Source organism: Haliotis cracherodii, unplaced genomic scaffold (genome assembly GCF_022045235.1).
Source record: "Haliotis cracherodii isolate W230 unplaced genomic scaffold, xgHalCrac1.p SCAF_21, whole genome shotgun sequence".
In the NCBI taxonomy this organism is placed as follows: domain Eukaryota; kingdom Metazoa; phylum Mollusca; class Gastropoda; order Lepetellida; family Haliotidae; genus Haliotis; species Haliotis cracherodii.
This window is the reverse complement of record NW_027266277.1, coordinates 4,224,970-4,250,397: the sequence shown is the minus strand read 5'-3', so window position 1 is coordinate 4,250,397 and position 25,428 is coordinate 4,224,970. Positions and strand designations below refer to the sequence as shown.

The 25,428-nt window shown below is 39.2% G+C and overlaps 1 protein-coding gene across 1 annotated transcript; it reads left to right on the top strand.

Annotated features, from left to right (window-relative positions):
* The first annotated feature begins 412 nt into the window (after nucleotides 1-412).
* LOC139471040 (carbohydrate sulfotransferase 5-like) lies at nucleotides 413-2,388 on the top strand. Its single transcript, XM_071253341.1, has 2 exons — nucleotides 413-546; nucleotides 1,590-2,388. The coding sequence occupies exons 1-2, from the start codon at nucleotides 413-415 to the stop codon at nucleotides 2,386-2,388; spliced, it is 933 nt and encodes a 310-aa protein (XP_071109442.1).
* Nucleotides 2,389-25,428: the final 23,040 nt, after the last annotated feature.

The following is a 25,428-nucleotide window of genomic DNA, read 5'->3' as shown; positions in this document are numbered from 1 at the left end:
GTAGTTATTGTACTCTCCTCCTATGGCAGGAGTTTATACAGTCTAAATAAACGGCGTTATTAATGTATAATTGTGTCCCGTCACCATTTGGATGAAATACTACCGATGTGACATTAAATTTTAACTCACTCATTTCTTCAACTTCAGAAAACTCAGTCTTTCACACTGAAGTATATAATACAAATATTTACTTCATATTCGTATGAGTCATTTGGAACAACGGCGGTTGCCCCATTTGAGAAGATTTGGGAACATCTTAAATCTGGCTTCAGTCACATCTTACGCAATACTAAATTACTCACTTTCTCCAACAATTTCAGAAACTAGCCCAGAGTCTTGGATGGATACATTTCGAAAGCTACACAGTAGGAATGGCCAGATTCCCCGGACAAACCTTATAATACTTACGTACATGCGAAGTGGATCGACTTTCACAGGGGGGATGTTTGATCAGCACCCGGATGTATTCTACGTTTTTGAACCAGTGTTTACTTTGAGTCGAATATGGGGGTCAGATAGACTCAACTTTCTTGGTCGACCATCAAGGTGGGAATGCAATGATTGTTTGTTTACAAGGGGTTACAGATTATATACACATGTAGCATATGACTTTAGCTCACCTAACTGAAAGTCAAGTGAGCTTAAGCGTGATCGGTTGGCGTCCATCGTTCGTCGCCTGTCGTAATCATCTCTCCTCAGAAACCACGTGACAGTTAAGCTGGAACTTCACATTCTAAGTATTGCTCTCCGTCCATTGTGTTCAAGAGGTTCTAATCCAATTTTCAATATAAGCACCAGGGCACACATATTGAAAAATCTGTTTAGGGGCCATTTTAGAAAAAGAAAGAATGAAATTTGGTTTATGTTTAGTTAGTAGTGGGACTTCTTGTGACCATTATTCAGCCACTTCTGTTATAAAATGTAATGAAATTTGCTATGTGTGTAGCAATTAGTGCTGGACACAGAGGTTTCGTTTTTCAGGATATTTTATGTTTTGAAACTTTATTTTGATTTATATTTTCCCCATGCTCCTAAATTCTCTCAAATGCATGTCATCACATTGTAAACTTAATCTCCTCAGAAACCTAATATTAGATAAGTGAAGTGTTTGTTCTCACCAAAGGTGATCGTAAATTTTCTCAAAAACATATTTGGCCGAGGGAGCTGAACCTTGGCATGAATGTTTCTATTTATGATGAAATCATATTTTGTTCAAATCATTAGGTTCAATTCCCGTTTTTAGTGCTCGGTATTTATGTTTTGAATATCAATGCTGACAGAATCTGACATTTTAAACTGTTAACTATATATCGAGATGAGCAATGTCTAACATTCAATCTAATTTTTTTTGTGATACTTTTTATTAAAAGGAAACTAAGTCTTTTGTCATTGGGCAAGCCTCTGGCCAAGTTAGAGTTGTCGATTCCTGACTCACTTGACGGGACTTTTGGTTGGCGCATACATGTATGTATGTGGTAATAATTGTAATACTATTCCCTTTATGATAATTTATGTAAAGTCAAAATATACAAGTACAAACGTGTCACAATGTAAGTACTCGCTAGTAAAAAGACATCTTTTAATTCCAGGCGGATAACAAGTTCAGACAGTTTTGCAGAATTAGCAATAGACATTGCCGAGGCGTTCCTCAAATGCCGTCCAACTGAAATAGACATAGCCACGCTAAGTCAAGGTCTCTTCATTCACAGCAAAGACACAAAACCTTATCTGAAGTGTTTAAAGGCCAATCCGGGTGTCCTTGGAATGTTGCAGTGCTTGTCAATATTACAAAACCAATGCTCTCAGTCAAACGTGTCTGTTGTCAAAACGATACGTTTACAAATGGAAGCAGTGGAGACAATGATGAAATCAAATCCATCGTTGAAAGTTGTACACTTGGTGAGAGACCCTCGGCCTACTATCAGGTCTCAGATGGAATTTTCAAAAAGTTGGAACAACCTTGATTCGGGCTCCAAGAAGCACTGTTTAAGGGTTCAGAAAGACCTAGAGGTAACAAAGAGGCTGATGAAATCTCACCCTGGCAGAACAAAACTGCTCTTGTATGAAGATTTAGTAGCCTATCCAGCAAAAACAGTGAAGGATTTGTTTTCATTTGTGGGACTGGAATATACACGTGACACGGAAATATTCGTGCAGTCCAAAACCAACTCTTCAACTGGAGAACCCTGTCGAGTATGCATTCGAGAAGGAAATTCAACATCGATGTCTCTTCAATGGAGACAACAACTTGACTTTGAAAAGACCCGTGTCATAGACGCTAATTGTAAACCCGTTTACCAAATGCTTGGTTATTTACCAGCCAACAGTAGAAATGAACTTGTGGATCTGTCAAAGAGTCTAAAAATCGATAAACGTTTTGTTCTGTAGAGCCAAATTACAATTCAATATATACTCAACAACAAATGTTCCCGTGACACCAATATTTTAGGGTATTTTTCAAACAAGTAAAGTTTGGTTTTCAATATTGTAGTACATATATGGAATCAAGTCACAAAAACGCAACTGCTACAGAAAAGAATGCATACCATGCAAAAAATGACTTTAAGCAAACCCCACGCATTTCACTACCCAAGGATGGGTATAAAACATGTCCGTTAACGGGATTCCACATGCATTATTTAGCATCGTGCTGACAACAACCACTCAGAACAACAAAACAATTACGAATTCTTTTAGATAATCAAGCCTGGGTATTCTCTGGATCTAGAACATTGTGAAACGAATTCTTATGGTGATGTCTGATTATAAATTCAGCTTTCTCAATATTGCTGACACATGTTGAAATGTTGAGGAACTTGTCAGTTTGGATTGAACCCCCTAGAAGTGTCCCTTAACTCGTCCTCCTGTTATACTTTTGAACACCCTGGATGACCAAGGCTGTGTGCCTGGCTTCCAACACTGACAAGACAGCTACAATGTTCCGACTAGAAGATGCTTTCAAGCAACACCTGTTTGATAGCTATGTTTCAGACAACAATATGGCTACAGATATATCACTCATCGCATCTGCAGTGACAGATCTGGACTGCCACATACGGAACACGGCTTCCGCGACAGTGGTGGCAGTGACTAAATGTTTCTTACTGTATTGGAGAAAAATAATTGTTAATGAGACAATATTGAAGCAACTGCATATAAGTGCTTCACATTGACACTTCAAAGTAAGTCAATATGATCAGCAATTGTAGTACATAACATAGGCGAAAATTATCTTATATATGACAATAACACGAGAGGTGGAGATCCTGGTCTCATACATTCCGATGTGAAGACGAAATTTTCCTGTATTGGCGGCCATCTTGGAGGCCATTTTGTCCGCCATATTGGATAAATCAAATGTCTGGTCTCATACATTTCTCAAGCTCATATATGTAAGATACTTAAACGATTCATGTGTTCAAATAAAACAATTTGGTGTACAAGAATATTAGTAGAGTCATTGTAAAAATAAATAAATATGCAATTATATAATTGCTTTTGTTTTTAACAGGATGCGGGGATGGGATCACATTTAGTAAATTTACATACATTATATTATACCTAAATTAAATTTTCATAAGCTCATATAACACTCAGGCAGATTGTGAGATATCACACAACATGATTGTCAGTATGGAGGTTGCATTATCTTTAGTTTTGTAATAATTTGAAAATGAAAACTGAGTAATTTTGTTCCTGTTTTTGACACATTTTGGCCGATAACTCGACTTAAAGCATTTTGCTACTTGTTTATTTGTTCTATTTTAGGTTTCCTAAGTCAGCACACTGATTTTGTTTATAAAATGAGCATTGCAATATGCAAACTGACTTGTTTAGAGATATTTATTTGATTTACTTAATTTTGTCATACAAATGTGCATTTTACTACCAAAAGATGTCTGCCACCAAAAGAAATCACAACCATCATTTTCTAATGCACAAATGACATCTTGTGAAAAAAAATGTGGTTATGCTTTGTTCTACTGTGGGGGGGGGGTACCGGTGTTACGCCTTAAATAAGCCTCTTTTTAAGGGTTGCCCGCAACTCCATCAACTCCACTTACTCACTCACTCACAAACCCGCTCACACATTCACTCACACACCCACACACCCACACACTCACCCACACACACATCCAATCACACACTCGCTCAGAATATTCCTTTGACATAATGCCTTGAAACGGATTGCTGGTGTCAACATCTGCAGTGCATAGTAATACTGAATTTGATGTGTCATTTATGAATAATGACAAAGGGGAATTAAATAATTTGCTTATTTTTAATTATTTTTTAACATCCTAAAAAGTGTGCCTTTTATGCGTTAAATATAACATATAAATACATGTGCGCAGTTTACTAGTTTTATGCAAGCATACACTGCAGCCTGCACGGCACGTCATAGCAGACGCTTCCTGGTCATCAAACGTACCCCACGCGTTTCTCCCCATGTGCTGACAACCAGCTTCCAAGACCCTTCTCCCCGGGGTGCTGCATACAGCTGATACTAGTATTTGTGCAGTGTTCATCCTCTTCACTGCATATATATAAATACGTGCTGAATAACGAAATCATAGCGTTGTAATAGATGGTACTTGCCCGATCAACTGAACGACATTACACCAGCCGATTCTTTCACGTGATGAAGTTCTTTGTTTGTGCTGTTCTTCTGATGGGTAAGTGTTGAGCTGCATATCATACCCACATGTAAAATAGTTGTAAAGGGTGAATTCCCAGTTACAACAAGTGAAGACAAATATTGGCGTCCCTCGCCGTGGCATTACTAGAATATTTTAAAAAGCCCCACCTACACTCTACACCTATATTGTCTTCAACAAGACACTGAAGAATTCAACCCGTGTATATCCGGGCAGAGTATATGGCCTCTGATCCGTTTTAGAATAGATCTTAAGCAACCCACGCTTGTCGTAATGGGCGACTAACGGGATCTGGTGATATGACTTGGTTGAAGCATGTCATCGTATCCCAATTGCGTAGATTGGCGCTCATGGTGTCAGTCACTGGATTGTCTTGTCCAGACTCGGTTATTTCCAGACAGCCGTCATATACATGTAGCTGGAACATTGCTGTGTGTCCCTTTTTACAACAAACTGAAAAATTCGCCCTTTACACATTATAAAAAGAGTGAGTGAGTGAGTGAGTGTGGTTTTACGCTGCTTTTAGCAATATTCAAGCAATATCACGGCGGGGGACACCAGAAATGGGCTTCACACATTGTACCCATGTCGGGAATCGAACCCGGGTCTTTGGCGTGACGAGCGAACGCTTTAACCACTAGGCTACCCGACCGCCCCCATTATAAAAAGAGGTGAAATGGGGTTTAACGTCGCGTTCAAGATTTATTGCACATGTGTGTGTGCGCGTGTGTGTGAGTGCTTGTCCGGACTAATGTTATAGTGCTACGCTACTGCCTAGAAGTTCATTCCCCTTACAAGCATGGGCACCGCGTTACGCAACCCGTGTGCACCCCGTTGGTCACTCGTGTGGAACCCGTCCGCCACGCGTATGATACCCGTGTGCAACGCGTTGAACACGGGTGTGCACCCCGTTCGTCACTCGTGTGCAACGCGTGACACACTCATTAGAGGGGGAACAATCTTTTGACCAAAGGAGGACCCATGTTAAGCTGAACTTGTTGGTGGTAACAATGAGAGACAAAAAATGCTAATACACATGTTATTTTTACTTGCTGGTGTCTCATTTTTAGATGTGTGATTTTGTAGGAAAATATGAGTACTGGTGTGGCTTCTACATGGTGTTTTGCGATGGTGTCAAGAAAATACACGATCCTAGTAAATGTTATTGCCATTCAAATGGGTTTTTTTCTGATTTAACATTAAATGTCTGTAGTACGACTTTCAGTGATTATGTTTATGAGGTTTGGCAGGGGCATTGGTTTTATTGGACCCTAATTACTTTATGATGGTTGGGTCTCTTTGTCTCAGCTCGATAGCCGTGACGCTGGAAAAGAGCAGCATTTAATTAATGAGAGTAGGTTATATCATGGAAGATACACTTGAGGGAGAGGGTTCTACTAATTACCGTGCCACAGGAAGAGACCTGTAGACTATCGCGGGGTTGTGTATAAGATGGCCGTTGCATAATGGCCGGCAGGAGAGGTAAACATTGAGCTAAAGCACTTTTGTTGAATAGTTTCCCAGCGCTACTGTCAATATATATTCTACTTGATCCTTGATACATCATTTTGGCATTAGCAATATATTATTTTCAACGTACATTATTAGTAGTAGTCATTTGTTTTTGAGTATTTGTCAATTGTGTTTAGCTAACAAACAATAATGGTAATATATGGTGACATGTAAATATAAAACGTAAGTACAATAGTAAATATAAATACTCAAATCGCATAAAAATACAATTATAACAAGATACATATGTAATTCTAAAATCTGTGTTCCACATTCATAGCCAGGCGGAAAACTGATTAAATAAAGGGAAGAAGCGTGCCCTTACACATATGTAGATACATCGACTGAATATGACTATACTGTATATGTATACATACTGTATACTGTATATGTAAATGTTAACATACTGTACCTATCTACACGAACTGTTAAAAAATGTGCATAAGGTCACGGAGACGAAGGTTATAGATGTCATACCTTATTCGATTTTTTAGATGATAAAGTACATTATTTGATAAATTCTGTTATTGATATCTAAAAATCGATTTGCGGTATCAATAAACATTTCATGGTATAATAAAATCAAGTTTTTGATATAAATTCATTCTTTGGTACCCATAAATGAATTATTTATATAAAATATGGAATAAATACTTAAAAGGCGCCCTATATATTGTTCTCTTGTGGATTGTATTGAGTAACGCGATTGCATCACGGCTATCAATGGTTATAGTGTTAATTGCTAGTCTTTTTTTCTGCGCCATCAGTTCTTTCATCTTTTCAAAAACTGTTTACAAAATGGCAACTTACAATTAACCAATGAAATTATACTGACCCGACCTGCGTTTATTCATCTCTCTGTCATTATTATCGTTAACATGTGTCTAGTTTTAAGTGTATATACTTATACTACACGTCGTACAGATTAAGGAATGACACATCATCGCAACATCTAATATATACATGTAGCACAACGGTACTTTGATTATGTAGCACAAAAACATCACACACATACACACACACACCCCTCCGAATTACTGTGTAACGGTTAACCCGTTGTTTTCAGACGTTCCATGACGTTCCAGACGTGTGCGAGTGTGTGTGCGTGTGCGGGTGCGGGGTTGCGTGTGTGGGTGCGTGCGTGTAGACGATATACAAGACTTTTAAGTTGACGTAAAAGCTATAATTGATGATGATAACATATGAATGTTATTGTAACAAGCGCAGCGTGTGGAAATTTAAATACGTTGGACACAGTAACATGTTTCAATACCTTTTGAAACGGTATGGGATACATTTAAACGTTGTAGCATATAAACACTTGAAATGAAAGGTCTACTTAAAGATATATTTCTTATAATAGAAGGTCCACAAGGGTATTCAGAAAAGAACCGTAACTCGTTACGAACAAAAATAGTTCTCTTGACATTCAATACTGGACATTTCCCCACACCCAACTTGTTGTTGTTGTTTTTTAGTTAACGAGAGGAGGTTTGGTGGGGGACTTGTCGTATCTTTTCAGAGGGTGTTATTCTGACATTACCAACTATTCATTGGAGGATACTGGAAATGATTATAGTCTGTCATGTTGTCTGACTGTTGCTAGGATTTGTTATCTTAACAATCACTGGGTGTGGCCATGTGGACAGTTTCACATTTCAACGTTTTCTTTTATTGAACACAATATTTGCACCGTATTGATGTAAACAATCTAGCTTGCTGCCCATGTAACTTAAACATAAGTAAGTGAGTGAGTGAGTGAGTATGGTTTTACGCCGCTTTTAGCAATATTCCAGCAATATCACGGCGGGGGTCACCAGAAATGGGCTTCACACATTGTACCCATGTCGGGAATCGAACCCAGATCTTCGGCGTGACGAGCGAACGCTTTAACCACTAGGCTACCCGAACGCCCCAAACATAAGTAAGGATAAGATTTATGGATGAACAACTTCTTCATTACAATTAAGAGCGACGTTTCGGTGTAGGTTGTGATTTTTACAATTGCCCAAATGATCCAGCTGAGTATTGGACAACTTCCAACTCGTGACATTTCAGTGAACTTAGCAATTGTTGGTGAATTGTGATATTCATATTATTATAACCTGTCAAATTGTACATAAATTTGTGTCATTAATTATTAATATTCAAAGGGACTGTTCCCTACACCCATCCATATCTTAATCAATAAACATTATTTATTGTATGGATTATATAATGATTTTATCTAAGTATATAGTTTATGTAATGAATGTTGCAGTCAGTGGATCTTTCAGTTTGCTGACTTACTGTTGGTAATATCCGTTTTCTTTTGGCAAATAAGGGGATAGTTAGTAACACTGAAATACGATATACAACGATTTCGTTTCACAGCTATCAAGAAATTATTCGACACTGACAACAGGTTGTCATGTAGTCCATGAAGGCAGTCACTTTAGGGCCAGCAGGAGAGTCAGCAATGGCATCAAGCCACACATCATCCACTTTGTCACGAGGTACTAGAGGGAGGGCAGCAGCTCTTGTCACCAGCTTCTTCACCTCCTCATCTTCCTTATAGTCCAACACCAGACCTTCTTTCTGCACCCTCCTCCAGATACATTGGGTGAAGTGAAAGAAACACCCTCTAACTAATGTCCCAGGAAATACCTCAACTGAATTGTAAGTGGGGCAAACTCTAGACCTCCTCTACTAGCAAAATCGCATAGGTACTGAAACATGTTGACATAACTTTTGTTCGATTGGACAACAAACAGTAAACTAATGGAAACATATAGCCTCAGCATGTAAACAATAAATCTGATCAAACAACTTGGGACAGGCATAAAATGTACCATCACAAAATACAATGTCTGCAGTACACAAATGTTCAATGTTCTTGTCTGTAGTGAAGATGATGATGTCGTCACTAACACGGTGTAGGAACTGGTCGCCTCCCTCAGTCTGGGAGTACGGCGCTTAGTAATTTAAATGTGGTACACTCATATAAAGGTATCGGTAATCGGATTAATTAATTACCCGCTAGAATAGACGAAACGCACTCAGCTGAAAATGTCGCTTTACCGGCAATAGCCATTTCTGAAATGTGGCTCTCCCGGCTAGACACCATATAGTCCCTACCGACAGGGTGGGATGGTGGTTCGGTCTGTTGTCTTATAAATGCTGGGCGGCGCCTTTGATCTCGCCTCCAACCATGCATGTAGTAGATGTAAAAGATGATCAGGATGATCAGAATCTTTCTTGTTGCATATCAAGGCACCAATTCATCTGTCATTGGGGTTTTGTCATGTATGTGTAGCCCAGTGTTTCCACAATTAACTTGAATCTTTCATGTCTACAAGCCAGGTATTTGCCCACATCAAATATTTCTTTGCTTAATTGCGTTAGTGTGGTTTATCAACACTTGTATAACGCTTGCGTCAGTTTGGTTTATCAACACTTGTGTAACGCTTGCGTCAGTGTGGTTTATCAACACTTGTATGACGATTATTTTTTTACTTAATTGCGTCAGTGTGGTTTATCAACACTTGTATAACGCTTGCGTCAGTGTGGTTTATCAACACTTGTATAACGCTTGCGTCAGTGTCGTTTATCAAAACTTGTATAACGCTTATTCACGCTTGGTGTGGCAGACTGAAATTGAACATTATGAGAGCGTCAGCAGGGATGATAGAGGTCATAAGACATAACTTTATTTGCTTTTCAGGCCACAGACAGTGGCATACGAAGATCATACATATATATGTTTAAGTTACTTCTTTGATAGGCATGTAGAAGCTGCAGTACTAAGTAAGGATAAGATTTATGGATGAACAACTTCTTCATTACAATTAAGAGGGACGTTTCGGTGTTGGTAAACTTGCTTGATAGCGGTGTTAGAACCTACACCGAAACGTCGCTCTTAATTGTAATGAAGAAGTTGTTCATCCATAAATCTTATCCTTACTTATGTTTAAGTTACATGGGCAGCAGGCTAGATTATGTACATCAATACGGTGCAAATATTGTGTTCAATAAAAGAAAACGTTGATAGCTTTTAACATCTCTTTTTTGCACTATTAAACAAACTGTGCACATATTCGCTTATTGTAATAACATCTAGGTAACAAATAATTTCTATTTCTGAAATCCACGAGCATAATTGTTGTCAAACCTAAAAACATAATCAGGGCGACCAGTTTTGACTTGCCAAGTGCCTTAAAGTGAGTTTATTCTTAAACATGCCAAAACATGCCAACAATATATAGCTGGGAATTGTCTCTCGCATGGTTATGGGTAATGACGTATTGTATAATATTACTGTTCAAATTAGTTGCTGTCATTTACTCCAGCGTCAAGCGTCTCAACAGCACCATAACTTTGGTTATATATCAACTCCCTGTCTCTATGTCTTAAGTTGTTAATCGGCAATTGCAGTCCAAATTTATCAACTTCATAATCCATTGTTGCAAACGTGACTGATTTGTTTACACAATAAGAGATGTAATTGATCATGAACTACTGAGGCCGTCGAGTACCTGTATAAGAAATGTAAAAGCAGCCATGTTACATGTAGTCCAAAGGTATTAAACTTCATCCAATATATAGCTAGGCTTGAATCTATGAAAGCTAGCATGTGAATAAACTCAGTTCACTGAAATTTAAATAATTAAAGCACTTGCAGTGGCCAGTTAACAAGTAATCAGTGAAATGGTATATAAATACTGGGAACGCCAAACAACTTCATTGTAAATAGACATATACACCTGTGAATGGCGTGATGGGAGTAGCCTTGAAGCCTCAAAGTTTCAAATACCGAGTGAAACAAAGACGAGGTACCTGAATACACTGGAAATGATGTATGCTGCATGTCCAGCCACCATCAATATCTCTAGTGATCTTTTCGCGATTCCGAGGCTTGCGCAAACCATTGTCACCACCTGGTTGAGTGGCTTCCTTCCATCAACGTGAAAGGATTACCAACAACCAATTTCCTCCAATAATAAATCGTTACCTTTGGTATCCCTTGCAATACTCATTATGGTCATTGGGCAAATGCTAACATCACAAACCCTAACGAGATTCTGTGTACATGGTCACACCCAGTGACTTTGAAGATCTCAAATTCTATCAAGTCAGACAACATGGCTGTTCATTTTCATTACCAGTCTTCTCTTAGAATTAGTGATACATATTAGAATCCCACACAAAACTTTCTCTTATTAATTCTTACAAAATACAAATCAGAAAGTGAGTAGAGGGGAAATGGGACATATCCCTACGTGAAAAAAAATAAGACATTAGTAGTGGTGACATCTCTAACATAATTGTACTACCGAAAGCATAAATTTGGCGTAGGAAAAATGTAATATTTGCAATCACCTGGAATGACTCATGTCGGCAACACTGGAAACGAATATGTGCGCAATCCACAAACAATGACTTCATTAATGGCGAACATTTACCAACCCGCGACAATCATGTCAACTCGATTTTCCGATCCCCTGGCAATAAACTCGCATCTAAATTCACTACTGTTCTACTGTCGGCTAGTCGCAATGGCTAGACTGGACCCTCGTTGTATGGGCCCTGCCACAAAGTCCCGCAACCAAACACTAATTTAGACGGGCCGACCTTGTGTTTATGGTCTGGTGAACACAGGTCAATGGCTCCTCATTAACTGAAGATTCACATCTCACTGTTTTGTTTTATCTCACTATTCATTTGATACATTTGTCAAGTTCAACTGAAACCTGGTCCCGTGTCACATGCGTGTTACACGCGTTCTCAACGCGTGCAAGGGAATGAACTTCTAGGCAGTAGTGTAGACCACTGAGCTACCATGCCGCTGTTTAACCTGAATATCCTATTCAGACACAGTTAACTAACTCCGAACCGACCAGTTCTTGTTTCAGCCCTTTAATGTTAGGCAGGGTAACAACAAGTACCCTCTTAAAAGTATATGGTATGACGCGGCCGGGGATCGAACCCTGGACCTTCCGCTCTCAGGGCTGGCGCTCTACCCCAGGACCACGGAGGCGGTCAGAGCATCTATGTTTATATATTAATTTCAATATTTTCTCCCAGCTTGCTTTGCTGACATCTCGGATGCCTGTTGTTGTCAAAACAGTCACACCTCCTCCCATCACAGTCGACACGGCATCCCCATGCCCATCCCCTACCCCGTGGGCGGAGGCAGCAGCAGCGGCAGCAGTCACACCAACTTCCTTCCCATCATCCTCACCACAGCCGGCTGAGGAAATTGCAGTAAGTCTGACATCGAAGTCCGCATTAGATGATCAATGACCTGCTACATGTATTACAAGGATGAGCAGACCCGTGACGATCAGGGTTATAATAGGTCTTCAGCAGCCCATGTTTGTCCTAAAAGTCGATTAACAGAATTGGGTTGTCAGGCTCACCGACTTGGTTGATGCATGTCATCGTATCCCAATTGCGCTGATCGACGCTCATGGTATCAGTCACTGGATTGTCTGGTCCAGACTCGATTATTTACAGACCGCCGTCACCTCAGAACCTCGCCTCTAAGCTGCCGAGATCCACTGGTTGTAGTTCCAAGATTCTGTCTGATTGTGATTATTATTATCAGGGCCATCTTCTGTCAGCAGTGTTTCAATGCTGGATAATGTTATCAAATTACGTCACTTTATGCCATGTCCTACACACATCGGTGTGGCTGATCTTGAATCCGCCTTACAAACCTAACCGCTCACCACTCACATTGTGAAAGGATGCTGCATTACGATTGTCCATTTGAAGTATTATCTAAGCTATACCCTCATAAGTTGTTGGAGAACCGGTTGGCTCACATGTATAGTACCCAGAATTAGCCGTCAAGAGTTGCGCCCCTTAGAAGTTCTAGGATCCGCTGATTCTGTTATAATCATAGAACAATACTTACAAGAGGAAGAGAATATATGGATGTCAATTTCTTTATCATGAGGAACACAACGTTTCAGAGTCTATGCTTACTCTTTCATCAGATGGAAACGTTATGTTCCTCATAATAAAGAAGTTGACATCCAAATATTCTATTCCTTATGTGTATCACTTCTAAATGCCTTTCATAGACCTAAACAATTCTTACGTTTAGTAAACGTCAACGACCTTCAACACCTTGGTGTTTCTCCAACTAAAATTAATATGAACTGTTGTGATATAATTGAAATTCTATTTAAACAGGTTTTAACACAACCACACTCATTACCTTATCATAGCACTTTTTTGTGTTGTTTTCCAGACCCATGTAGATCTGGGTATAATTGGTCTTTAGCCACCCATGCTTGTCGTAAGAAGCTTGGTTAATGTATGTATCGTATTCCAATTGTGTAGATTGGTACTCATGATGTCTATCACTGGGTTGTCTGGTCGTGACTGTATTATTTAAAGACCGCCGTCATATAGATGGAATATTGCTGAGTGCGGCGTTAAACAACAAACAAACAACAGACAGTGTTGTTTTCCTTTGTTTCAGGTGAGCAGCGATGGCCTCCTAGCACACGTCACATGTTCGCCTTTGAGTGTATGTCAATAAACTCACAGGGTGCACTCTGTGAATTGTTCTATGGGTTATTTTTTTCAGAATCAGTATTGGTTGCCATGGTTTTCATGCAACACAACCTGCATGCCTTCACTATGAGTGGTGCCTAAATGCTTAATGGTGAGTACTTTAGCTCGTCATGCCGAAGACACAGATTCGATTTCCAAAATGAATCCCAATATTTGACTTACTCCACATCAGTATCGTTAAGATCAACACCTGGCGTCTCGCCAGAGAAACAATGTCTACACCAATCAACGACAGTGTTTTACAACAATGCATAGCACGTACAATGAATGCCAACCATTCACAGATCTTCTCAGCTGAAGAAAAATACCGAGCAAGTAGAATTATGCAGTTATTAAACATCACGTATCACTTACAAACAATAATAGTAAATCTACAAATAACTGGATAGTATGTTTGGCTTTATGTATTTAGTCGCAAGATAATGTAGCTAAAACAACAGGACCAATACTAAAATACGCACTCACGAACAAGGCTGGAATTTCTGGGCTCGATCGTAGCGCCACCAGTGGCTTTTACGAGTTATGTCCATTCTATGTCCCTCCTCACGTTTTGCATTTGCTTCAAGCAAAATGGTGGCGCCCAGTCAAGACGATTTGATCGAAAATCAAAATCTATATTGTGATAAAACGTGTCTTACTTCGCGAAGTCCATAAAATCACGTGAACACCTTGATTGAAAACATTGAAAGATTTGGAAAATATCTGTTGACGCTGAGTTGGCAGTACACATGCTTTGCAAATCCTGCAATCGACCGAAATCTGCACGGTAGTTTATGAACCGGGAGTCGATTTCGTTACTCGATTTTGAATGGACTATGCATAGCCTCGTTAGTCCAGCCGAAATATAACTCCATAATTCCAGTCTAGTTCGGCAAAGATGACTTTTATAGTCAGTTAACTCCCTTCCCTCGAGAAGATTGTGTTTACCTGGTGGATGCTACCGACAGGACATGCTTATCCTTTTCGAGACGCCTGATGTCACCACCGTTTTCAGTGATCCATTCATATAATTTTCACCGCTTTTTTTTCCCCTTTTATGCCAAATGAAATCTGTTTCGGTGGATAATCGAGACTGGTTATTCTCTGGAACTGACCTTTTCTATGTAATAAAAATGATCAAAACCACAATAATATCGAACAACCACATTTATTGATATAGCGCACAGGTCAACACGTGTCCGTCTGGATCTTGGAATGTAGAGAAACGCACATCCTTCAAATACCTGCAACACAACAAAACAGAGACATATACCATCACATTTTCATTGTACCATCCATATTGCAGTTGGTCATATTACTGTATAAGGGCCGATTGCCCAGTCCATCTGGACTAAACGACTAGATATGTAAAAAGAAACATCACACTTTGGCCATTTGTTGCATTGTCGCATTGTCGCGCTTTCTTATCTTATTTATTTTGCCAAAAGGACAGAAGGAAAAAACGACCCCATGTCTTGAACTTCAACCTACCGTGAGTCCTATGTGTAAGGCACAATAAAAGCAATGTCCGTTTTGTTATTATGCCACTTAGTATGTGCTCGACATTAATACACAACTATGTACGTAGTATGTTGGCCAGAAGAGTGGTTAGCGTGGTAGCTCATCCCCCTGAATAACCTGCAGCTGGTTCGATTCCCTATAAACAGATTATTGGTGCTAACTCATTATTTGATGCCAGATTCTGAAAGCAGTGTTTCGCCCTACTCTTACAAATCCACTCCCGTGCTCTCATTTTCGCTCAGTTCCATTGTTCCTCTCGGCAAGCATTGGAGGTATCTAATCCATCTATACTGAAACTTTATTTACCGTTCGCGTGACTATCATATGATGTAAGATTGCTGCGCAATAAATCGCAAAGAACAATGAAGAACGAAGCGTGGTTAATTTCACGATAAAACATTGTTCATGACGTCATTTCTGGAGATTCGAATATGCGCTCGTAACTTGATGACGTCATATATTCGACGACGGGAAGTGCCCAATAAGTTGTTCTCCAAAGATATTTCTGGGCAACGCAGATAAACGCAGTGGCCGAAAGATCGCATCCAAAAGTGGGAGATATTTGAGTAGTATATAATGTGGAGGTTCAGCGCCTTCCGCGAAAGGCGCCCTATGAATAATCATGAGCCTATTGTTATGCTAATAGACATGCATGACGTCACAATGAGAACGGCGTCATTATGCATGCATGTTAAGAATTTTAAGAATGCGGCCTTTGTTAAGAATGTCAAGAATGCGGCCTTTGTTAAAATGTCATAGATGAGGAATTCTTTAGGACTGTCAGCTACGTGGAATTCTTTAGGAATGCCAGCTATTCGGAATTCTTTAGGAATGCTAGCTGTGTGGAATGTAGTCGGGGTAGAATCCTTCAGATGTATACTAGAATGATCGTCATCAAACGGAATGTCACCCTATCGTGAAAGAATGTGGCTATGTGTAAACACCCTTCTCTGCATTGGGTAGCCAATCTCTCTTCACATGAATAAACCAGAATGAATGAATGAATATTGTTTTACGCCGCATCCGCAATTTTCCGGCTATTTTCGACAAGAACCAGATAACAATTTCAAACATGTATTAATAAAGAACAACCATAAAAGTATGATATCAAAGATAATAAACCAGAAGCAATCATTTTAAATGTTAATTATAGATATGATGCCAAAAGGTTATCTAACCAATCAGCTCACTTTTCCCTTTCAACAGCCAATGAATTTAAAACTTATTTCTAGATAAAATGCATGCGTACATTCGTTTGTCCTTCCAAGGACGTATTGTTTTATTCCAAGTTCTCTCCATTTAGTCAACACTATGCTACTGCCATTCATATCGATGATAAAGAATTTAACTGTGCTGAACAATATTACATGTATTGCAAAGCAGTAACGTTTGAAGATTGGGACACAGCCGAGGAGATATTAAAATGTTCATCACCTGCAGAGCAGAAACGACTTGGTAAAATTGTGAGACAGTTTTACCAATTGAAGTGGGACAGTGTTAGCTGTGACGTAGTGCGAAAAGCATCTCTTGCAAAATATCGTCAGTCTGCTTACTTGAAAGACATTCTGATCAACTCTTACTCTAGAACTCTAGTAGAGGCTAGTCCTTATGATAGGCGATGGGGTGTTGGACTATCTCGAACATGACTCGAACATTGTATTTCCATCGAAATGGAGAGGAGAGAATTTATTAGGGAAAATATTAATGGAAGTCAGAGACATAATCATGTCAGAAAATATCTGTTGCATAGTACAGAAAGACTATTGAAAGACCTTTTACACGTGGAAATATGTGTTGCGTGAAGCGGACCAGCTCAACGAAACAGTCATTGTGCAGTCATCCCAATGGTTTCAAGACAGAGACCAATGCGTGCAAGATGCGAAGATCAAGTTCCATGACGACGTGGAAGCAAGCAAACGGGTCATCGTCAAGAAAATCCGCCCACAGAAAGTTCTAGTAGATGAAGTGGAAGCTGGCGATGTCATCCAGTACACTGAATCCTTGCTGACATTGTGTTATACACTTGAACACAGTAAAATCATCAAGCGTTTGTGTATTGAATTCTGTTTTGGTTGTATGTTTGACGGAGAAGGAGAACAAGTTCACACTTGTCGTGACTTGTCCGAACAAGATAAAGTCAATTAATATTTTAACCTGGCTTTATCTGAAGTCTATGATGATCATGTGATTGAAAACTGGTTAAAACTGGTTCACGATGATTCGAATTTAAGTTGTACGCCATCTTTTACTTTGTGTCAATACCAGTGCAAAGACTATCGAGATGTTTACTTCAAAACTCCCCTTTGGGTAACAGAGTTAAGAAAACGCGTTGTAAAAATGTTGCAATTAGAACGAGTGTTTATATGAATAAAATACGCTGTTTATCACTCTCTGATTGTTTTGTCCTCATTGCTTATTGTTCTTAGATATCGTTAGTTTATCTTAACAGGTATATATATAGAAACGAATATCGCTCTCTTGCAGTTGAATCATGGCTACAGACACAGCACATTCCTCTATTGATAAGGTTTTAGAAATTATTTTTTTAACCGTTGTAATCCATGATTCAACCAATACCCTCAATCATGTTCACTAAAATACATGAATAAAAAATAGTATAGTTTTATCTAAAAAATATCTCTACTTTATTCACGCCGTGATATATTTCATCGTAAAACGTCAGTCACTTTCTTATTTTTAATCTTAATTTTCAACTCTGTGATATATTTCGTCGTAAAAAGTCAGTCTTGTTCTTATTTTCAATCTTAATGTCCAACTCTGAAAGATTTCCTTCGCTTATATCGTGCGCTAAGGTTCCCATCTAAATCCTAAATCCGACCATACACGTTCTTCTTAAATTATATCCGGTTCACATCACATATTATTCACCGAACATATTATAAATGAATGTAAGTATGTTGTAAAAGCTAGGTTGAAATGAAACATCCCAAGTTCTTATTAAGGATACATGAACAGTTTCAGAATAGTGTTATCTCACCGATAGTGTTTTCCAAATCCTATTAATTGAAATACACGAAACACATATCTTCCGTGTAGCATGTATCAGCTTTAAGAATTTGTACCCACCTCAACCCTACGCTGTGATATACCACCGTAAATGGTCTTATAGAAATAACCGTCCCCCTTATGGTAACCCATGTTTAAGTTACAGTACCCTGTGTAGATATAATACGTTATTATGTACTCTGAAAATAATGTTTACCTCATCCGATATCCGGCTGTCTGAATGGGCGGGACACGCGTTGTACAAGACTGACTTTTTACGACGAAATATATCACAGAGTCGAAAATTAAGATTGAAAATAAGAATAAGACTGACTTTTTACGACGAAATATATCAAAGAGTCGAAAATTAAGATTGAAAATAAGAATAAGACTGACTTTTTACAATGAAATATATCACAGAGTTGGAAATTAAGATTGAAAATAAGAATAAGACTGACTTTTTACAACGAAATATATCACACAGTTGGAATACTGTTCAAGACCAACTCACTCACTCACTCACTCACTTCACGCATTGCACTCATGTTGTTAACAGAACTCGTCGTGACGTTTAAGATGCTGGTAACCTCACCGTACCCATGTGCCGGAGAAGCCAAAGAAACCTACCGTTTTGTATCAGAACGATCCACGGACAAGCGCCACAGTGACCTGTGTGGTTGGTCGTGAAACCTACCAAGCACAAGAACTAGGACAGCCAGGAATTTCATTATGGTCACTTGAACTGAGGAGATGATGAGACGGGATGAAACCAACTGAATGTAGTGACAGTGTCACTAAGTATTATATATAGGCAGAGCAACACACTGACGCCACAGGTGGGAGATTAGCACAGCTGTACGAAGTTAAGTCTTGGGCAGAAAAACGTGTGTGTGGTGTTTTCATTGACAGATTAAACAGGAAGCATCAACCAGGATATGCAGCTGTGTTGCGTTGAACGTGTAATAAACATCAATATGTTTAAGTGGTTGTCATCACCATCATACTTATCCCATCTCTATACTTTCTGTGTGACGATCTGCTAAACAGCTTCTCGGTGAATGTATAGTTGTCTCAAGGGTAGGGGTTAACAGAGTGTTGCAAAACGTGTATGTCGTGTTCTGATTGACAGATTAATAGGGAACCTCAAATATGGCATTCATTTGTTTGGTGAACGTGTAATTAGTGTACATATATCACAATCAACCATCATCATCATCAACATCATCATCACGATAGGGGGCACGGATGTCCCAGTCGTCCCAGGTTCCACAATTCGATGTGCAGAGTTGTGTCCCTTGGGCGCACAAGATAGCTATGATTGTGTACTCCAATCCATGTTCGCCCTGATTATGTTTGTAGGTTTGTCAGCACCATACCCGTGCTATGGAGTTTCACTGGAGTGGTTACGATCTAAGACCTGCATCACTTTGCGCTTTTCTTCCAAAGCAAGCTGACACGCATTACCTTGATATAACTGAAATTCTGTTCACGGTTGCGTTAAAACCAAACTCAGTCACTCACTCATCATTATAATTCTAAAAGCCTAAACCACTACAATAAATATTAATGTCCATGTCCACCAAAGCATGCTCATTGCGTTCACAACTCCACTCAATATACATTCTCAGCTCCCCGAGGAGGTTACATGATCAAGCTGTCTTTTAGGCACTAGAATTTTTGCATTGACTTATCATTCCTATTCCCGGGTTCCAAGTCACTTGACTGAGGAGACACAACATTGTTTTTGCTAGTAGTGTTGTTCATTGTGGAGCAGGTCTGAAGCCTTAGAAACATCTCAATAAACATGTTCATCAAAGCACATTCTCTACATTTGTATGAAGGCGTGATATTACTAGAATATTGTTAAAAGTGATCAAAATCTTTTTCACTCACTTATCTATCAGACTTATTGTTATCACGAGCATGATCTTAATCAGTGAAAGCTTATTTTTGACGTGTAAAACGTGTACATTATTCCCTTTGCCATGATTATGTTTTTTTGGTAGGCCTCTTCTTAACAAATTCTCTTTGTTTATCAGAAAATATCCTTGCACTGGAATGATTCGTGGAGCCTTCGTTTGGTTTTCCTCCGTTATATTGCTGAAACCGGCATAAGAAGATATTCAACCCTTCCCTTGACAGATGAACTCAAGTTAAACAGAAACTTCAGTTGACAGAGAGGGCTACAGATCTATAACTGTGAGAATTATGTTAATCTACTGGTCAATCCTTATATGGATGAAGTAGGCGTTCATTACTTTGTCTAGCAGACCATAACATCCCCATATTCCAGCTATATACCCACAGCTTCATTTCAAATTAAAACCATCGCCTGAAAAGTCTCAATGAAAGGACACATGAAACGAGTAACGACGCCATGTTTGTCTGTATTCTACCTTGGCGAAACGAACGTGAATTCTTTGTTAGAAAAGACAATGAGTGGCGTGGCTGCGGATTAATTAAGAAATAAACGACGAGTGAGAGTTGTTTATCGTACGATAAAACACTGCAGGGAGAATACACCACTCACCGTTTATTTCTTAAATGCGATATCAACATAATGTACAGTCTCTCGGCAATGTCGGACAAGTCCATTTTACGAACAGGTGGGTTAAGTTTGGTATTTCCCGCATATTCTCACAATCCTCACGTCGATCATCTGTAGCTTTTCTCTCAATATCGATTTTTGCATGTCATCTGCAATCAGTGTAGCACAAACGCCAATACGTGGCAAATAAGTATTAAACCTCCACCCATTGAACAAATGAATCCGGTTTTGAAATTATCATGACAAATAGGAATATTTTGAACACGGTCTGTGATTCACCAATCAGATTCGGGAATGTATCATTATGATTACTGTTCAGATGTTTCACATAGTAGTGACATGTATGAATAACACTCTCCATCCCTCTGTCCATCATCTTGTACAGCTCTCTGTCCTGACATCATGCATCCAGTCTTCTCCCCTTGACCTGCATGAATGCAGTTATTTTGAAGATAAACACGATCTTTTGGATATTGCGACTGTTATGACTTTTTAGTGTGGTATTTACTTACATAAGTTAGAGCTCTTCCACCCTGATAAAGTGTGACGCTATAGTTGCTTGTCTGCTTATTGTATGTTTACATGTATACATGCAAGATGTTAATGCTACCCCTTATCCCATAGTCTTGATGTCTGAGAGTCACCCCAGAAATTATAACGTCTAAATATAGACTGAAAATGGCCAATCGGCTGAAGCATAGCCTCCCTTTAAGCACGGTTGGCGCTTTCTTTCTAAGGATAAATAAACAAAACAAATTCTGGTGAATGTTCAAAGCCGTGCTCACAATGTGCAGTGTTTGAATATATACCGATTCTCACGGACGAATTTGTCTGTCAGTATTTATGAGTACCACTTTCATAATGTTGTCATAAGATAGGCTTTACAAGCATGCACACCAATTTAATCAATTTGTATTATATTGTAGGAGAAATGTGTGTGTTTGTTCATGGGCAACTGTGTACCATCCACTCCTGGGGTCTCTTCTTCAAGAACATATCCGGTCATAGAACCATGAAGTGACAAAGTAAATTTGAAGCTGGTAATTTTAATTTAGTTGTCTCCTAAATCAACACCAGTATATCGATATCGATCGAGTCGATATTGTTGATGGCATTGTGAATTCACCTGGACCATGATTACACAAGTTTTGAAAAAAAAATTTGAAAAAAAAAGTTCAAATTCTGCATAGCAATTTGTGCGTTCCTTACTCGAGTTACAGTGATATATCTGATAATGTGCATTAACCATTAGAGATGTACCGCAGATTGAAATTGAAAAAAATGTGTGATTTTCTCTTTGACTCCAATACGCCTCAATAACAGCCTCAAAGCACAGTTGTATCGGTCTGTCTTTACAAGGGGCTTGTTGTAGCCATATCACCTTATCTATTATTTTCAGTTATCGATAAATTGATATGATCATGTTTGTTTTTTTGTTGTTGAGTAACTGTGTGCTCGGTCTGAAGTAACACATTTCAAATTGTCTGCCTTCTTAATGAAAGCCCGGACCAATTCTAACCCGGAATATGAACACATAATCAGTCTATATATCGTTTTACATTTTAGTGTTATGTAAGAAATTAAGTCAATATTTACATGATAAAGGAGTACCGTATTCGTCGTGTATGCATTGCTGTGAAAACTCATCAACATTCCTTTAACGGATGCTTATTATGATAAGCTCAGTAGCATTTATCTATGCTGAGGCAACTTCAAAAGAAATCTTTGGGGCCGAAACTTTAAAACTGCCCCAAACTATTTTGCAAAACAAAGATCGGTGACTTTGTGTGCTGGCGATTAGATGCCTCACTCTGAAAGTGTGGGCTCGAAGACAATAACAGTGAGGGAGTGGGGTTGAAAGCCGTTTTGGACAGTAATTCAGTTATAACACGGTGTGTGAGCTCGACGTTAGGAAATTCATTTTGTTGAAACCGACGAGCACGGCCATGGTGGTGACAATCATTACCAACATCATCAGAGAGAACAGGGATTCGAACCAACCATCAATGGTTTCTGACACTCCCAAGGGACGCAACTCCGCACAGCGATTTGCGGCGCCTGTGACGACTCGGACACCCCTGGTTCCTCATTGTCAGCAGTTTGCACTGAACACAGTGTAATGATGCTTCTTACAATCAACATAAAGTTAACCTTTTTCAAAAATAAGCAACACTTAAATTGTGACATCCAAGGTTTATTAGACACGAGCTGAGGTTGTAATGTGGTTGTTGGAAGTATCTCTGCAGCAAACATCTGAAGTAGAAAAACGACGGTGACAAATGTGCAGGTCCTTTTCCTCTGGAACTGGGCGTGCCTGACGGCATGGAACATTTGTTCATGCCCTCAACAGTTTTACAGACTGCGGCATAAATCAACATCCACTCTTTCTTTCAATGATATAAATATATTTAGCGTCCAAACCAGTCATGAGCAATTTTCCAGTTTGGTAAAAGGTAAAAATGTCTTTGGGGTACTTTCTGTTTCCAACCTTCAATTTCAAACACATATTTAACCCCCATTAATACGTACCACATATAATATCAGGAACATAGTTGACGTTTTGAATGAATTGATTTATATATATAATACCTATTCTTTTATCCGGTTGTGGTGAGGATGATGGGAAGGAAGTTGGTGTGACTGCCGCCGCTGCTGCCGTGAGACATAGGGTAGGGGATGGGGATGGGGATGCCGTGCTTGCTGTGGTGGGAGTGGTGGCTGCTGTGACAACATTTCTTACAACAACCGCAGGCTTGAGAGAAGACAGCAAAGCAAGCTGAAAAGTAAAAAATCTTCAAAAATAATGTGTCCCAAGGATGAAGTCATCCCTGGCGATATTGTGTTTGTTATGAATAGACAGATGTGGGTGTCATATAGTTTTCTGATCGAGTGGATGATGTTGATTGTAAGCCTTCAAAGAGTAAAATTCAATCTTTAATGACTGTGGTCTAAGATGACACTGTTGGATACTATGTTTGGTCAGTAATCAGTCCGAATGCAGCTTATTAATATCAGATCCATATTCACTTGCTCAGTAACAATATTCGTGGCTTATCCTTCTAGACTTGTTGTAAAATCATATATAACCCGCTACAAAATCTACTGTGAGAGGAATACTCCAACAATATAGGAGCAAGGGACACCAAGAACTGATTTCACATATTTTGCCGATTTTGAGATTTGAGATGTTTCACCGATATTGGGATTCGTCGGTGTGACAATCCAGCTCTAAAACCGGTGGGTTGTTTCCGTTATTGGCTCCTATGGAATGTGTATTAACATTAAACAAAGTCAATCATGGACACGCATCACATCAGGTCGTGAAACTTACCAAGCACAAGAACTAGGACAGCCAGGAATTTCATTATGGTCACTTGAACTGAGGAGATGATGAGACGGGATGAAACCAACTGAATGTAGTGACAGTGTCACTAAGTATTATATATAGGCAGAGCAACACACTGACTCCACAGGTGGGAGATTAGCACAGCTGTACGAAGTTAGGTCTTGGGCAGAAAAACGTGTGTGTGGTGTTTTCATTGACAGATTAAACAGGAAGCATCAACTAGGAAAACGTTGGACGTGTAAAATATAGATAGATATATTTTTTGTTAAAATTATTGTCACCACCACCTCCATCCCGTTCACTATACTAATCATCATGGCAATTATCATACTATGTTACCCTCTAAATTCTAACAGTTTATCAATGAAGGTCTAGTTGAACCAACAGTATATGGTGGTAAATGATCCATTCTAATCACATACAAGGGCGGTCGGGTAGCGTAGTGGTTAAAGCGTTCGCTCGACACGCCGAAGACCTGGGTTCTATTCCCGACATGGGTACAACGCGTGAAGCCCATTTCTGGTTTCCCCCGACTTTATATTGCTGGAATATTGCTAAAAGCGGCGTAAAACCATACTCACTCACTCAATCACTCACTCTTAATCACATGTTGTTGTCATCATCATACGGCGCGTCTCCTTACTATGCCTATTAGAACATCAAGGGATATGTCATCAATCTGCGGGGCGGTAGGGGAATCTGGTGGTTAAAGTAGTGGCTTGTCACGCTGGTTGGATGGCACACGTGTACAATGTGTGAAGATTTTTCTTGGTGTCTCGATTCCAGACGAACGTAAAGGTTCTCATACACTTATTACACTTAATTGTATGACATAACCGGACATAATTGGTGTTGTTTATTTCATTATCTTGCAGACGGCCAACGTGACGTCATTTCATCACATCATCTCCCAGACACTTGACATCAACAATCAAAATGTACATGAGTTGAACGGATTTTCTATGTTTAAATATCAAAGGTTGGCGTAGTTTGATCACATATCGAATTATCTACACAACTTGACCCAATATATTTGAAACGAACTGACGACCAAAATGGGCGTGGCTTGACCCAATATATTAAAGATAAACCGATAACATTATACTATTTAGTCTTTTGTCTGATCAATGTTTTCATATAAAATCCATTGACAAAACCAATACCTTGTTACAAGAGACAGAGCGACACGTCCTAAAAGAGGGCTGGTGCAATGACTCAATTAACAATGGCACACACAATGTGACCACAATTTGCGTTGCTACAGTCGAGGCCACGGTCGTTTATTGAAGACA